Source organism: Gavialis gangeticus, unplaced genomic scaffold (genome assembly GCF_001723915.1).
Source record: "Gavialis gangeticus isolate Ggan-Ray unplaced genomic scaffold, GavGan_comp1, whole genome shotgun sequence".
NCBI classification, from domain to species: domain Eukaryota; kingdom Metazoa; phylum Chordata; order Crocodylia; family Gavialidae; genus Gavialis; species Gavialis gangeticus.
The window spans coordinates 7,960,902-7,974,876 of NW_017729012.1; the positions used below are offsets into that span (position 1 = coordinate 7,960,902).

A 13,975-nucleotide genomic window follows, 5' to 3' on the forward strand; every position below is an offset into this window, starting at 1 on the left:
ACAGTTGCAAAGTTAACAGGGCACATCTAAAATGACAAAAAGTTTGTGATCCAATACTAAACAAGTTATTGGAGTTTAGCTTGGGGAAGACCTAAACCAACAATCACATTGATTGCCAAAGATACCAATGGCATATTAGAAACTGCTTCTAGTTCCTTAGAAACTAAGGATGTGCGCCATATTGTAATAGTTTCACCAGCCCAATGCCAAGAATGCCAAAAAGCTGTTTGAAGGTCAAAAAGGCCTTGGCATGCCCACGTCTACAAGCATTTCACAGACAGGACAAGATTACAAGCCTATGCTATATTTCAGCACTTCTGACCTGCCATGGGTTTCCAGTGTGCAGGATTGACACTCTGGGATTGCAAAACAGATTTAAACTAGATTTGAAGAGATATAGTGCTAGCAGCTAGGCATGCTTTAAGATATGCACTACTTTGCTTTTCAACCGAGAGATTTCCAGTATCACCAGGAAACCCGATCCCACATCCAAATTGGAGCAGGATGCACTGTTGATTCTCTTAACCTGCATGTGTAATGCAAAGCCAATACATCATTGATTGTAACTGCCAATATCCAAAGTCAGGGCATGTATCAGTACTCTTCACATCTTTCTAGATAACTTTTTTTTATGGCACAAATTTCAGCAGGTAATCCAATTGTTAAGCCAGATGACAGAAGCCATTCTTTTAGAACATCAGTATACACGGTCTTTAAAGTCAGTGATTGTTTCATCACTGAACATCCCAGAATATAATCCTACATACAAGTTGACATAAAAGGAATTAATACTGGGGAGACCTATACTGGGAGATTTACCTGGTACATGTCCTGCACGTTCCAGACACAGGGAACAGCACAAAAAACAATAGCTTTCATCAGGAACTTGTTGACAGGGTTACCATTCATTGGGGATAGTTTGGTTTAGAAGGCAGCGTCTGCTCAGTTCTGTACTATCTTCCCCCAATGATAGCAACATAGCAAGTCTTCCAAAACACTAGATCACAAGATTTTGCTACAGAGGTGCTACAGCAAAATCTTGATGGCATAGTAGGCTTATCCCTACATACACCAAGACATCACACTACTGTAGCTTTTTAGGTATCTAGTAACCATGAGGCACTAAGTGTCCCCAGAGAGGATTTTTTTTTTTTTTTTTAAAGCAGTAGCCTTGCTTAAACATAAACCACCCCACTAAGCAAAAAGCCACCAAACTTAACTGGAAAGACATACAAATGCCCCTGGCTACAGAGAAAGCTTCGCACATCTTCCCACCCTTCAGTCAGACCATATTTTTTACTTTAAATCTGCAGTCAAATGAAGAAGTTCAGAATTGGGCAAGTTCTATTTCTTATGGCTTCCAATTTGGATTCCTTGTCTTGGATAAGTGAGGCCTCACTTAGAGGATGCTTTAAAGTAGAAGGCGAATCAAGCAGGCTGAGAGCGCATTATATTTAACACACAAAAGTAGCACTGCATATTACTTGCTTGTGGCATGCGCTGCACCCTCAGTAGTACCAAGACTTAAAAAGGAGTCATGCCTCCTTTCAAAGTCCTGAAAGGAAACAGCTCATGTAGCCACAGCATCCAAATCACTATTGAGCAATTAGCAGACTTCCTCTTGCTATGAGCAGTTAGACTCAAGGAGAAAAGTTGAAAGGAAAGAGTTCAAGGCAGTAGAAGTGACCAGTTCGCCCACCAAGTCAACCATTCAAAACCCATTCTTAAGAGGTGATAAAATGGCACCACATACCAATTCTAAGTTTTTTTTTTTCTTTAGCTACATTAAAACAGGGCAGCAGGTAATATTAAGTTTATTTCAGCAGTACTCTTCTGCAGCCCAAATTAAGAGGATGTATGATGTGCCCTGATAAAAAAACTGGTCCCTTAAAAAGAGGGAGTTAAAAAAACAACAAAAATGTTAGTGTAACATGCTTAGTTGTCAGTTTAGAGTGGCATGGCATAGATACTCCACCACCCAAGGTGTAGCTGGGTTAGCATTTCAGGGCTATTTAGGACTCTTTACCTTCAAAAAGTTTTTAACCCTCTCTGGATCATAGCAGTTACTTTCTCTGCAGATTCTCTCAACTTCTTTGATTTGGCCCGTCTTGCATGCAGCTTGAATATATTTGAAGTGCACATCTGGGTCTTGGCTGAAGTTTACAATGGAACCCAAGAAATAAAATAAACCTTGGCAGGGGAGGAAAAAAAAGAAAGTCAAGCTGTGACGTGTTACAAAGCTTAGTGCACCTCTTGTAAGCATTGGAGGCTGTTAGCAAAAGGTAGTTCTTGACACCTAGTGTTACCTGATGATCTAGGTAGTGGTCAAGTAAAGAAGTGGAATGGTGGCCAAAGCTCTGCAGGCTCTCTAAAATATGCAGTCTGGGCTGGGCACTGTGCTGCCAGAGACCTGCCTAGGAGCTGGTGGGAATTTAAAAAAAAAACCCCTCAAGTAGTACAGCTCAGGGTGGGCTCAGGCAAGATGCCACATACAACTCATTACAGCCAGTTAAGTAAAAACACAAAACAAAAACAAAAAAAAAAACCCACCAACGACCACCACGTGCCTTATAGAAGGGACACCAAAGGCTTAAAATTAAGTCACTTACAAGCTCCAGTTGGTCCTCAGCTGGAAGCTGTGCTTCCAAAAAAAGGTGCTCCTTGGAAGCATAGTGTGGCAGATATCTTACAGAAAGATGGGGGTTGTTTTACTTTTTTGCTATGCCAACACTTAATTTCTTTATGAAGAATGCAGTAAAGGAGTTGAGAGAGAGAGATGTGACAGTAGCCATGACTAGCTAAAGAAGTTTGAGTTTTTCAAAGCCAGAACACTCTGCATTGTAGAGTCTGTCGAGTAGAACCAGCCTCACATACTAGCCACTGTCAGCGTATTTCAGAAGGTGACCCATTTGTACACCTTCCTAATAGATGAAATTTGCTTAAGTCTTACCTTCAAAGCTCTTGAAAGACTCAAACAGTTCAATGAGCGACTGTGTTGAGAGCTGTTCATGGTATTTTGAGGCTACTTGGACACAAATCTGCAGGTTTTGACGAATGTTAGCAGACAGCATAGCACGCAGGCATTCTAGCGAGTCCTCTACGGAGAGGGAGCCAAAATAATTCACCAGCCACTGCAAGAAAAAAAAAAGAGCAATTAAAGGATTCCAATTCTAGCATGCTGCAGTAGTATTAAGATCACCTCACATGGTATGGTTCAGCCAGGATTACAAGAACTATGTTTCTGTACCTCAGGATTGAGAAGGTGAGTATGAACTACTGCACGCTTGATATCATACAAGTCAGTGAAGTGTTCTAGTGCTCTCTGCAGCAAGCCAGCTTTCTCACAGAGCTGAGCAATGTGGGCCCTGTCATAGTGAGTAAACATCTGGTTTCCCAAGATGGCATCTGCAACCTAGAAGAGAGTCAGAACAAAAAAGTTTGTTGCATTTTTTTCTCCAGTTCAACTTATGGATTTAAGCAAACAAGTTTAGTGATGTTTATGACAGCAAACCTCAGCCATCTGATATGCCCAAGTTAGAATGGGGTAGTTTGCTTAGGATTTGCTATAGCTTTTCCAGGGAAAGCCACTTGGGTTACAATAAGTTAACAAGCTCTCCAGCCTAGCTATCAAAATAGCTGACAGTCAAGCTCGGTGCAAAAAAAAAATAAGTAAAACAAAAAAAGTTGGCATATGAAAGTTTTTAGCTGTATATAAAACTAAGCCGCGCACACTTTCCAAGTAGTCCAGAATCAAGGGTTATGTTGTGCTGTAAACATCTGGGGTCGAGGCAACACCAGTTAAGAAGCCTCAAGTACTGTTTTTGTGGTGTGGCTATGAACGGGAAAAAAAGCAGCTGACAGGTTGATTCACAGTTTAGTTACCAGATCTAGAAGCCCGTTCTGCATCAGCTTAGTATCTACAGGACATACCTGAGGCGCATGCATGAGGTTCATTTCAAGTAAGCGCGTTTGGAGGGCACCCTCAGAGGGACGATTATTCTTCAGTGCATCCAAAAGAAAGGCGGTACATTGCTGAATTAAGTTATACTCCATAAAGACATCCACAATCTGCAAGAAAGGTATGCTATTTAGCCTCGTCACCAAGAGGTGCATAAGAATCATAACAACTCTGGATTACCAAGAGATCCAGCAACAATTTGCTGTCCCTTAAGCAATATCATCTCCATCACTAAAAGCATGTTCCCCTTTAAGAGCAGGAGAAATATGCTACCCAAGCATGCCAGCTCCAAGCCCAAGCCATCTCTTACTTACAAGGACCGTCAATCCCAAACTGCCAAGTAAACATGGTCAAGTTTGGTTGCAGAAAGTTAAGATGCTACCTGTACAGCAGCAGCACTTTCCCTACAAGCAGTTTTAAGAAAAAGGCAGACCAAAATTAGAGGCTTTTTTCCAGCAGATCTTTTACCTGTGTAATATCTGCAAGAGGTTCTTCATCCTGAACCAACATTTGAGCAAATTGCTGCCCTTGATCAGGGCTGATGCGCATGACATTTCTCAATAAGAAAATCCAGTCTGGAGTATATCCAACCTGCCAAAGAAACCACAGTGAGTTTGGTGTGTATAAGCAGCAGCTAAGCAGCCAGAGTCTGGCATCCCTACATCTTCAAAGATGAGCTTCCAATATCTGATAAGTGAAGGATTTTTATACTGTATGCTTGTGCCCTTCAATGGACACACAAGTCGAGGACAGGCAGAGAAGTCCAACTGCAGTTCTAATTTTCATTCTTTTCTTAAAGTTAATGAATTAATCAACTACTTGGTAAGTCTGACAGGTTTTTTTTTTGAAAGCCTAACCTATGCCCCCCTCCCCCAACTTCTCTTCTCTTCAACTCCTGTATTTCCCTTGTGCTCCCAAAAAGGGATTACGATGCCAAGCACAGCAATTATCTAAACCAAGTTAGACACGCTCACCTTCTTAGCATACAAAACTATCTTCTGGACTTGTCCAGTTTCAGCAAAACACTGAATGACTTTGTTAGGAACATTAGCTCTCAGATAGACACTAAGTGCCAGTGTAGGATCAACAGACTTTACTAGGTCTCCCAATTCCTCTGAGCACTCCAACTGCAGAGAGAAAAGATGGTCAAGAATAGATTCAGCACCACAGAGCCAACATGGCCCAACCCCCTTCTACTGAAAGCTAAGCTAGCAAGAGATGAGAAGAGGGAAATCTGGTTTCCTCATTTCCTATTTCTATTAGAGGCCTGTTAACTACGTTCTCAGCAAGTGGTTAAGACCCCGGCCAGCAGTATTCACTCAGGGACCTACTGGTAGTGGCCCACATCACCTAGAAATAAACACTTTTGCCTCTCTAGAGGGCTGCAGTACTTGATAGAATAAGCAAGAGTAAACTGTATCACTTGCTGATTTTTTCAGAAGCCTTCTCCCAGCTAAGGGGTGTCCTTGCGCACACCTCACTGAATTGTTCAGTGTCCATGGCCTAAGAGCCTGGAACTAAGTCTCACAAATAAAACATTAAGAAAAGAAAAAAAAAAAAAAGGTACAGACAGCTTAATTAAGTTTCTCACAGGTGCAAGGACTTGGAAAGAAAGCCAGCCCATTCCAACTTATGAAGCTACCCTCTCCTCCCCACCAGCTTTTCTAAAAGTGATACAGATTTTGGCTGTACCTTGTCTTCTTTTAACCATTTCTCCAGCAGCTGTTTGCGTCCCTGCTGAAGTACTGGCCTGCAGAGTTCCAGAGACTCATACTTGTTCAGCTGACCTTGGTCCAGCAGGATTCCAAAATACTGGAGCAAGGGAGAAGTCTGACCAGGCTGAGCAGGAACACTTTGGAACCGGCGTATGGTGTCTGGAGTACGCAGGATTCCCTGCAATAGATAAAAAGGAGCGTGCATTATCCGTCTGCCCTTGCAGTTTTAGAGCATGCAGTCTGCGACTTCTTTATAGAGGAAGGTAAGCGGGTCTAAAAATCAGGTTGAAGGTTTGTTTAGGAACTTCACCTTTGGTGCATTGGCTGCCACCTTGGCTGCCTCGGAGTAATTTCCTTGTGCAAAGAGCGCATTGAATTTACGAGCAAACAGTTCCTCAGCTCCTGCCAAATTATTGCGGACAGCCATCCGCAGAGCCAGGTCAGGATTCTGCAGCACATTAGTGATGTAAGGAATGATGTTCTCTTCTTCCACACATACTGAAAGCACCTGAATAAAGAAAGAGACAGTAGAGGGAAGGGAGAACACACATTTACTGTCAACTGCTTGCTGTTAACCAACGCATTGTGCAGTTGATCCTTCCTCTCTGGCACAGAAAGAACAACAGACACATACCCAGTTGTGTCAATCCCTTTGCGAGACAGTGGCAAATAAGTATTAAGAGCCTTTGATTAGGCCAGTAAAAAGGAGTGCCAAAGTCCTTTCTACTTAATGTGAACCTTCCTCGCAGAAGCTTTGCCTCATTTTTTAATCTGAGGAACACACCTAGAAGCAGCAATCATGATCACTGTACAGCGATCAGGCTCTTGTCAAGTAGAGGTCTGTATGTATGTTTATTTGCCCATGAAGCCTTCCCCACACACCCAGACTGAAGCTGCAGGCAGGCCCACATTCAATAGTGGGAAGCAGAACGCATGAAAGTCAGTGATGTTAAGCTACTAATGCTGGTCAGCTGAAAATATTCATTAAACCTGTTGCTTGCCACCTAGAAGGTCAATGAAAGTCTTAGTATTTGACCTGTTCCAAAGAGGGGACTAGTAATTCAGAGGAAGTATATATTCCACCTTTCCTTTAAAGAGGAAGGAAGCATCATTTGATTAGCATTTTGTAAGAATTTCGTCATGGTGCCTAGCAGTCATTTCCATCCACCCCCATCCTGTAAATTAAGTAGGAGAGAAAGTGGTCTACGGAAAACATTTCCTTACCTGTCCTTTTCTGTTAACCCCTATGATTCCTGCCGTTGCTTCATGCGGTGCAGTGACAAATATGGTTTCTCCACTAATTCTGTTCATGTAGATGCAGGTGCCCGTTTCAAGGTCATACAAATGGATGTAGCCATATTTTGTTATCAGGAATACCACATCATGCTTATCACTGATCTGCAAGACAAATGTTTTAAAATTTTAAGCCAAGAACTTGACTTTGGGGCTCACAGGTTAGTCTACTATTAGACTACTTAGCCAGCCTATTTAAGTTTACCATAACAGTAGGGCTACCACGAGGCTCTACTAATGAAGTATAGTAAAAGCAGGCATGCTTGACATGTTTGTGAGCCCTCGCTTAGAACCCAGGCATTTCCCCTGCCAAAAAACAAAACCAAAAAACCTCCACAACTGTGCACACACACGACTAGGTAAATAGCAACTGACAGCACATTAAGTTAGAGCTACCACATTTCTACTCTAGAGCTGGACGGAGGGAAAAAAACCCACCACCCTTTAGCACCACTTGAAAGACTTTCACCATTTATGTTGTAGCCTCAGACAACTCAGCTGGTACGTGCGCTTCTACATAGTTATACCTGCTGGAGGAGTATGCTAGACCCAACAGAATGAAAATGCAGAGGTAGATTCAGTCATACCTGCATTGCTACAGGAAAGTCATTCTGCGCTTCAGGAGGAAAGAACACATCCACAGCTTTCTTTGGAAATGGCTGGTTCCCTGTTGGTGGGGTGCCAACTTCAATGATATGCAACTGCAAGAGTGCAGACATTAGATTAATCCTGTAGATTTCTTGCAAGTTTGTACACGGATGGAACAGCCACCCAGATCTTACCTTGCAAAGCACTGACTCTGGTAGAGGAGTCACTACCAGAACGTTATTCAGATCATGCAAGACACCGCTATGCAGATACACCCTTCATTATGAAGGGAGTCACATGAAGAGGTTTGTCTCCCCATGCACAAAAAAGTTAATTCATCTAGGAGTTTGGGAACAGTCAGTCTTTGGCCAGCTAAAAGCTTGGCAGCAAGACTGCCACTGGCAGTTTAGTAGATGCTAAACAAGTAGACACAGGACAGGCTATTTCTGTATGGCCTCCAACCCAATAGCATTCCTCAAAAACTAAGCTCAATTCACTGGTCACTTAACAGTGAGCGAGCTCCATTCGTTGCTTCATGGCGCTGTCAGCCAACCACTAAACCCTCAGACCAATTTAGTTCCACCCAATTCCTCCACAGGACATGGACTTTCCATTCTACTCCAAGTAGCTTTTGAGGGCTTTGCCTTCAGCTCCTAACAAAGTCCTCAAAGCGTGTGCTACCTGGCAACTTAGTGTCAAGAGCAAAGCCAAAAAATGCAGTACTTTAGCAGACTGATACTAAGTCTTTGGAAGAGCCAAAGCAGCAGTGGGGGTTGTTCACTTCAGCTGGTGGTTTGTATGCTTGGCTTCAAAGTATGCCAAGAAGTGGTGTGGCCCCTTATACATGTAGTATGTTGTATGCCTTCAGGAGAATCATTAGCTTTGCACAGTGACTTGGATACCGCTTCCCAGCTTTAGCACAAGCTCACATGTGAAGTCTTTTGAGGGCAAAGGTTCACCTAGAACTTCCAGACTCATTGGGAAGAGATACTTGATCAAGGAGGAGGGTTAGTGCCCCAGACAAGCAAAGCCTGCAGCTAGATAATCTGCAAGATCTTGGTTATTCCACAGCTTGTTGACATGCTACTTTCTTTCCTGCCCCCACTGCACCCCATGAAGGAGACAGCTTTCAAAGTGAGATCTTACCTTGCCCCCAGCTTGTCCTCTTACTGCAAAACAGAAGAGAGTCGATTCCTCAGCATTGCCTTCCATTTTGAATTGTGCAAAGCTAGCGGCATGCCCTTCAATGGGCTGGGACACTTTTCTATCTACAGAATAAAGCTGCATGGCTCCCACAACACGGTTTTGCTAGGACAAAAATACGGAGAGAAGACAAGTCAGAGGTATTTTCTCCTCCAGAATGACCTTACTGTACATTAAGTCCTCTCGGACGACTAGCCATTTCACGGGAACATGCCGATCACAAGCATTCCTTTTACTAGCCAATGCAGTGTGCAGTGAGATTTACGAGCCCAACCAGAGCACTAAACAGCAGAGTAAAGGAGGTCCTCAAAGTTCAGAGGAAATTTTTAAGAGTAACACACAAAACCCTCAAGCCATACATTATAGCTTATTATTGCTATATTTACCATACAAGACAGCTTTCCTCAAAAGCCAGCCAGAGAAATCCCAACAACAAACAAGTTTGGGACTCCTTAAAATAAAGTGTAGCTACCTGAGCAGATATGCCAGTCAGCAGAAGCCATTTCTGCTTAGCATCTGTGCGATAGTTGATGATCTGGCAGCCTGCGAGGCTAGAATGGCGATCAAACATTTTCACCGGCTGAGACTCTCCCTCCATACTCCAGTGGTAGACTGCATTGTCAGTCACAAGAGCAACAGTATTCAGAGAGATCCACTTCCAGAAGGTCACATCATCCGTCATGGTATGAGCCTTCATTTTACTCTTCATCTCAATATTAAAGATCTGAAGGGTTTTCCCAGCTAAAACACACAAAAGTGTAAAGAAGTTAAACTGCTAGCTCCCTTCCAGGTACCTGCTATTGGTTGAGACACAGTAGCTGCATTATGAAGTTATCCTTGGCATTCTGCCTTGTTGTTTGGAGGCTACTATTAATGCATTCTTCTCGTTTAAGCCCTTGATCAGCTGGCATTTAGGCAGTGCTTAAAAATGTATTGCAATAGTGTTTTTTAATTATAATATATGAGCTATTGCTCAAAATTGGCCATTTAACCCAGACAGATGTTGGAAAAAAGCTTAAACATTTAAAATTTGATGTGCTCGTACATTTTTGGAAAGCAAGCATTTAAGAACTGAATCAACTGACTACCCTGAAATTGAGAGAGACAGACAGACTAAAATCATGTCCTTTAAGTACAGAAAAAAAAACCAAAGGAAGCGAGTCAGAAGCAGGCACTTGCCAGGGCTTTCCCCTGGTTCTATTTAGCTTACCAACTACGGGTTTGGGAAGTGAACAGGTTAAAAGGAACTAAAAAAGGGTCTGGGCAACTAGAAGTTAAACAGAAGGAAGGGAAGGAAGAAGGGACCAATGCAAAAAACTTAAGGGGAAGTGCTTTGAATTACACGGAACAGCAAGTGTCCAAAAAAAAAAAATCATGATGTTGCCACTCACAGCCAGATTAAAGACTCATTCTACATGAGAACCAACATATGCCAAGGAGTCACTATGCTCATTTCTCTTTCAAAAAGAAGGATGAGTAGCATCAGAAAAAAAAAAGTGCTGGTTAAAAAAAAAAACTACTGCTAAAGTATTAGCAGACTATGCAGGACAGTTCCAGCTATACCCTTTACTAATATGCATAATGGTATCAGAATGCAAAACACCAAGATATGGCAAGGCAGCCATTTTAAAGGCCAACTAATTGCATTGTATGTTTAGTGGGAGCTCAGGGTTAAAAGGCTTAAGCAGTACTGAACTGCCACATCAGGGCATTAGTCGAATACCAGAGTTGGTTAGCAACAGCACCTACATTAAAAGTGTGCAATAGGTTTGGAGTAATACAAGTACTGAAACAGGCAAGCAGCATGCTTCACATGAGCTGCAAAGAACACCAAAATATTTGTGAACTATCAGGTAGAGACTAACAGTTCACTTAATTTTCACATACAGCTTAGCACCAGGTTTTTTCCTCCATCTCCCCACCCCAAGTTGCTATTCCTTTTGTTGAAGGGAACAAAAGTAAGATTCTTTAAATCTCCATCCTACAGACATATGCAAAGCACACTAAGAATCAGTCCTGTTTATAAAAAGCCTGAAAATGACCTAGATTTACTGCTTTAGACTAGGTGCACTCCAGAACTGGAGGTTTCCAAGGTATGGGTTTTGCAAGTGCTCCCATTTCCTTAATCTTGAGATTACTACCAGAGGCTCCCCAGGTTTGAGCATGCAGGCTTCCATCTAGCCTTACACAATAGGGTCTGTGGTACAAGTCTTTAGGTCTTTTGCATTCTCTTTTCATAGAACAGGACAAAGACAATACAATCCAAATTGAGGTAACTCACCATCTGCATACACAAGCAAGCATTAGAGTTATGACAAACAAAATATCATATTAAAAGTCAGAAAGACAATATTAAGTAGTCTAAACAATACAGGACAGTAGAGATCAAGGGCTATTTAGATCAGTCTTAATTAGGACTTTTGCTTTAGAGCAAACCAATCATTTGCCTTTCTAGGTAAGTCCCTCCTAGCAACATCCGAGTACTCTTACTGCTTAGAGTAAAAAAAAAAAAAAACCACCACATTTAAGAAGTGTGCAACTTTGACCATCTACAGTGGAAGACATCAGCAAGATGGCTTATTAAGCTTCTGAAGCCTAGAAGAGGTAGCTTGCTTAAGTTTTGTTTTTCCCACCCCCATCTTGATTTCATATGATGGGCAGTTCTCTGCAACTAGTTCAAAGCAATCTATAAGTCTGCAGACTAAATACTTCACATTTCCATCTTGGAAATTCAACACCCATCTTCAGCCCAATGCTGAAGTGACTAGCAAGTCGTTATTGGAGTGCTGCAATAGCAGCAAGTTCAATCAACGTGTCAGAATGACCAGCTTAGGGAAGGAAAGCAAGTCTGATGATTGTTCCTTATCCCCAGGCAGTGGAGACCAGTATCAAGAAGGACTACATTCATTAAGTGAGGAAGGACAGGATATTAAGTGCTTTGATTAAGCCTTCCTCCATCCGAGGATGGAATGAATCGGATTTAGAAAGAAAACCAGAGAGTTTATACAAGAGGATGCACAATACAGTAAGCTGAACAAGAAGTTTGTTTCATACCTTTCAGTGCAATGACTTTGCTGGCAGGGTTCATGATAGCACTGTCAGCTGAAATTGGTCTGCGAATGGGATTGCTGGGGTCATTCATGTCAATGATCACCACCTGTGCTTGTTCTCCTACCTTCTCTCTTATACAGATGAATTTGTCTGACTCCATAGTCAGAGTACTGAAACCAATATTAGCTGGGTTGATACCCAGATTCTGGAGCTAGGGAAAAGAAAAGAAAGTTCAGTTGGTTAGTTTAAAACATAATAAGCATTAAAGTTGAAGACTCCGTGCTTAAACCCAAAGCACTTCACTGCCCTAAAAGCTTCATCTAGTCTCCTTACCAATTTGATCATCTTAAAAAAAACCCACACACAAAAAACACCAGACTGAACGTCTTTACAGTTAGTGTTTCTAGCAGTAAAGACTGCATGAAGCCTGGCAGGTTGATAGAGGACTCGTTATGCAGATGATCGTTTCAAGACCCAATTCTAAAAACCATAACAAAAAAAAGGCACAAATTTTGGGAGGTAGGCGATTACAATTTCAGATTATTCACAACATGGTTTTCAAATCCAGTTCAAACTCTTGAAGATGGCAAGGCCCATTTCCTTTTAGGCTTCTAGTATTTAAAAAGTTCCAAGGCAAAAAAAAAAGTAGCCAAAGTTCAGAAGTGCATGTCCAACTTTGCTGGAGGTGGAGATACTGGAACAGCAGAGGCCTTTTTTATTCCTTCCCCCACACTAAAGCACAGTTCAAGCCTGTCTGTCAGTTTATTACATCCTACAAGTAGGTAGAATGGCATTAGACTTGGTTTGTAGAGCTTAGTTATTATAGTAATAGGATCAAGAGTTGCTATTTACATTCCTACTGATGGCAAGTAGTTAAGACCAGTCTTCTACAGCTACTTTAACAGGCTGAATTCAAGTCATCTTTAAATGGCGGATTACATTGCAATTAAAATGCTTTTAGTTCCAAAAGAAGAGAGCCAGGTAAGGTCCATTCAAGAGTTTGAACTTTGAAGCATGCCATTTTGGAAGCCAAGCACTATCCGAGGGAGGGAAGTGCCAGTTTAACCACCTCTTATCAGCTATGCTTTGCACATGCTTTATAAGACGGACCCCACCTTAGCCGTTCTGTTCCAGTCTTCGCTTGCATGCTATGATAAAGAGGAGGGTGTGTCACATTGTACTTCCCTACCCCAGCTTTTTGGCTCACGCCACCAGGAGAAAGTGAACAGAAGCTACCAAGTTCCTCATGATAATGGAGGATGCTTTAGTATTAGGCCACGCTGATGTTTAAGAGTGTGTAGCCCAAGGGTTTAGTCCAGCCTGCAATTTAATCCAAGTGGGTTAAGTGTCTTGAGTACAATACAAAAACAGCCATCACAAAGGAGCAGGATTCCCACTTATTGCCTATGAATTATGAGCCTTCTGCATTGAGCTTTACTATCAGAAACAGGTCTAAAATAGGTTCCCATCTTCTACATCCTCCCCCACCCCAAAGACAAGAGTCACCTTTAAGAAGAGAAAAAGAAGTGGGGGGGAAGGATGTCTGATGGTCTTAAAACTGGTACTCTGCTCAGCGATTGCAGGGCACTGTCAAGTTCTCCAGGATGCAAGCCTGCTTCCACACAGGATGTGTGTATTTTGCAAGTAGATCTTGCAAAGCAGCCTTTCCAGGCACCGTGCTCTTATTTGTATATGGCCATAGTGACTAGTTGTAGGCCGGGCTCCTTTGAGCAGGCATATGCATTTCTTTGGTGCAAGACTGCGTCCTGAGACGGTCATTTAATCCATTAAAAACAAGCCACTGCACAGCTTATTGCAATTCATTGTAGTTCCTTCTCCCCAGGACCTGAAGAATGGAAACCACTTTGAGGTAAAGTACTTCAGGTTTGCAAGAGAGCTACAACTAATCTAGGCAGCTGGAGATCACATATTATTACAGCCTGCTCCTGGGCCTACCCAGCCAAGCCTCTCCCCCTTAACAGTAGAGTTGAAGCTACAAGTGTTGCCAACACAAGTTGCTGTTTTGCATCTCTAATGAAGCTACACCGCTCTTAGCATGGAAGCTACCATGCTGAGCACTTCACTGCAGTTGGTAGACTTGTCAGCAGGATACAGCCTAGCAACCTTCCGCACAACACAAGCTAAGAGCCGTTCGTAATCCTTCAAG

At 42.3% G+C, this 13,975-nt stretch overlaps 1 protein-coding gene across 1 annotated transcript in view; it reads right to left on the reverse strand.

Moving 5' to 3' along the window:
- CLTC (clathrin heavy chain) overlaps positions 1-12,019 on the reverse strand; it is a 30,276-nt gene extending 18,257 nt beyond the window's left edge. Inside the window, exons 1-13 of the mRNA XM_019511135.1 lie at positions 11,812-12,019; positions 9,230-9,498; positions 8,701-8,862; positions 7,554-7,667; positions 6,898-7,071; positions 5,984-6,181; positions 5,651-5,851; positions 4,933-5,085; positions 4,427-4,549; positions 3,931-4,068; positions 3,248-3,412; positions 2,951-3,131; positions 2,027-2,190 (exon numbers count right to left, since the gene is read on the reverse strand). Coding sequence (XP_019366680.1) covers positions 2,027-2,190; positions 2,951-3,131; positions 3,248-3,412; positions 3,931-4,068; positions 4,427-4,549; positions 4,933-5,085; positions 5,651-5,851; positions 5,984-6,181; positions 6,898-7,071; positions 7,554-7,667; positions 8,701-8,862; positions 9,230-9,498; positions 11,812-11,968 — 2,199 coding nt within the window. The 5' untranslated portion in view covers positions 11,969-12,019. The remainder of the gene's footprint in view (positions 1-2,026; positions 2,191-2,950; positions 3,132-3,247; positions 3,413-3,930; positions 4,069-4,426; positions 4,550-4,932; positions 5,086-5,650; positions 5,852-5,983; positions 6,182-6,897; positions 7,072-7,553; positions 7,668-8,700; positions 8,863-9,229; positions 9,499-11,811) is intronic.
- Between the last annotated feature and the right edge of the window lie 1,956 nt (positions 12,020-13,975).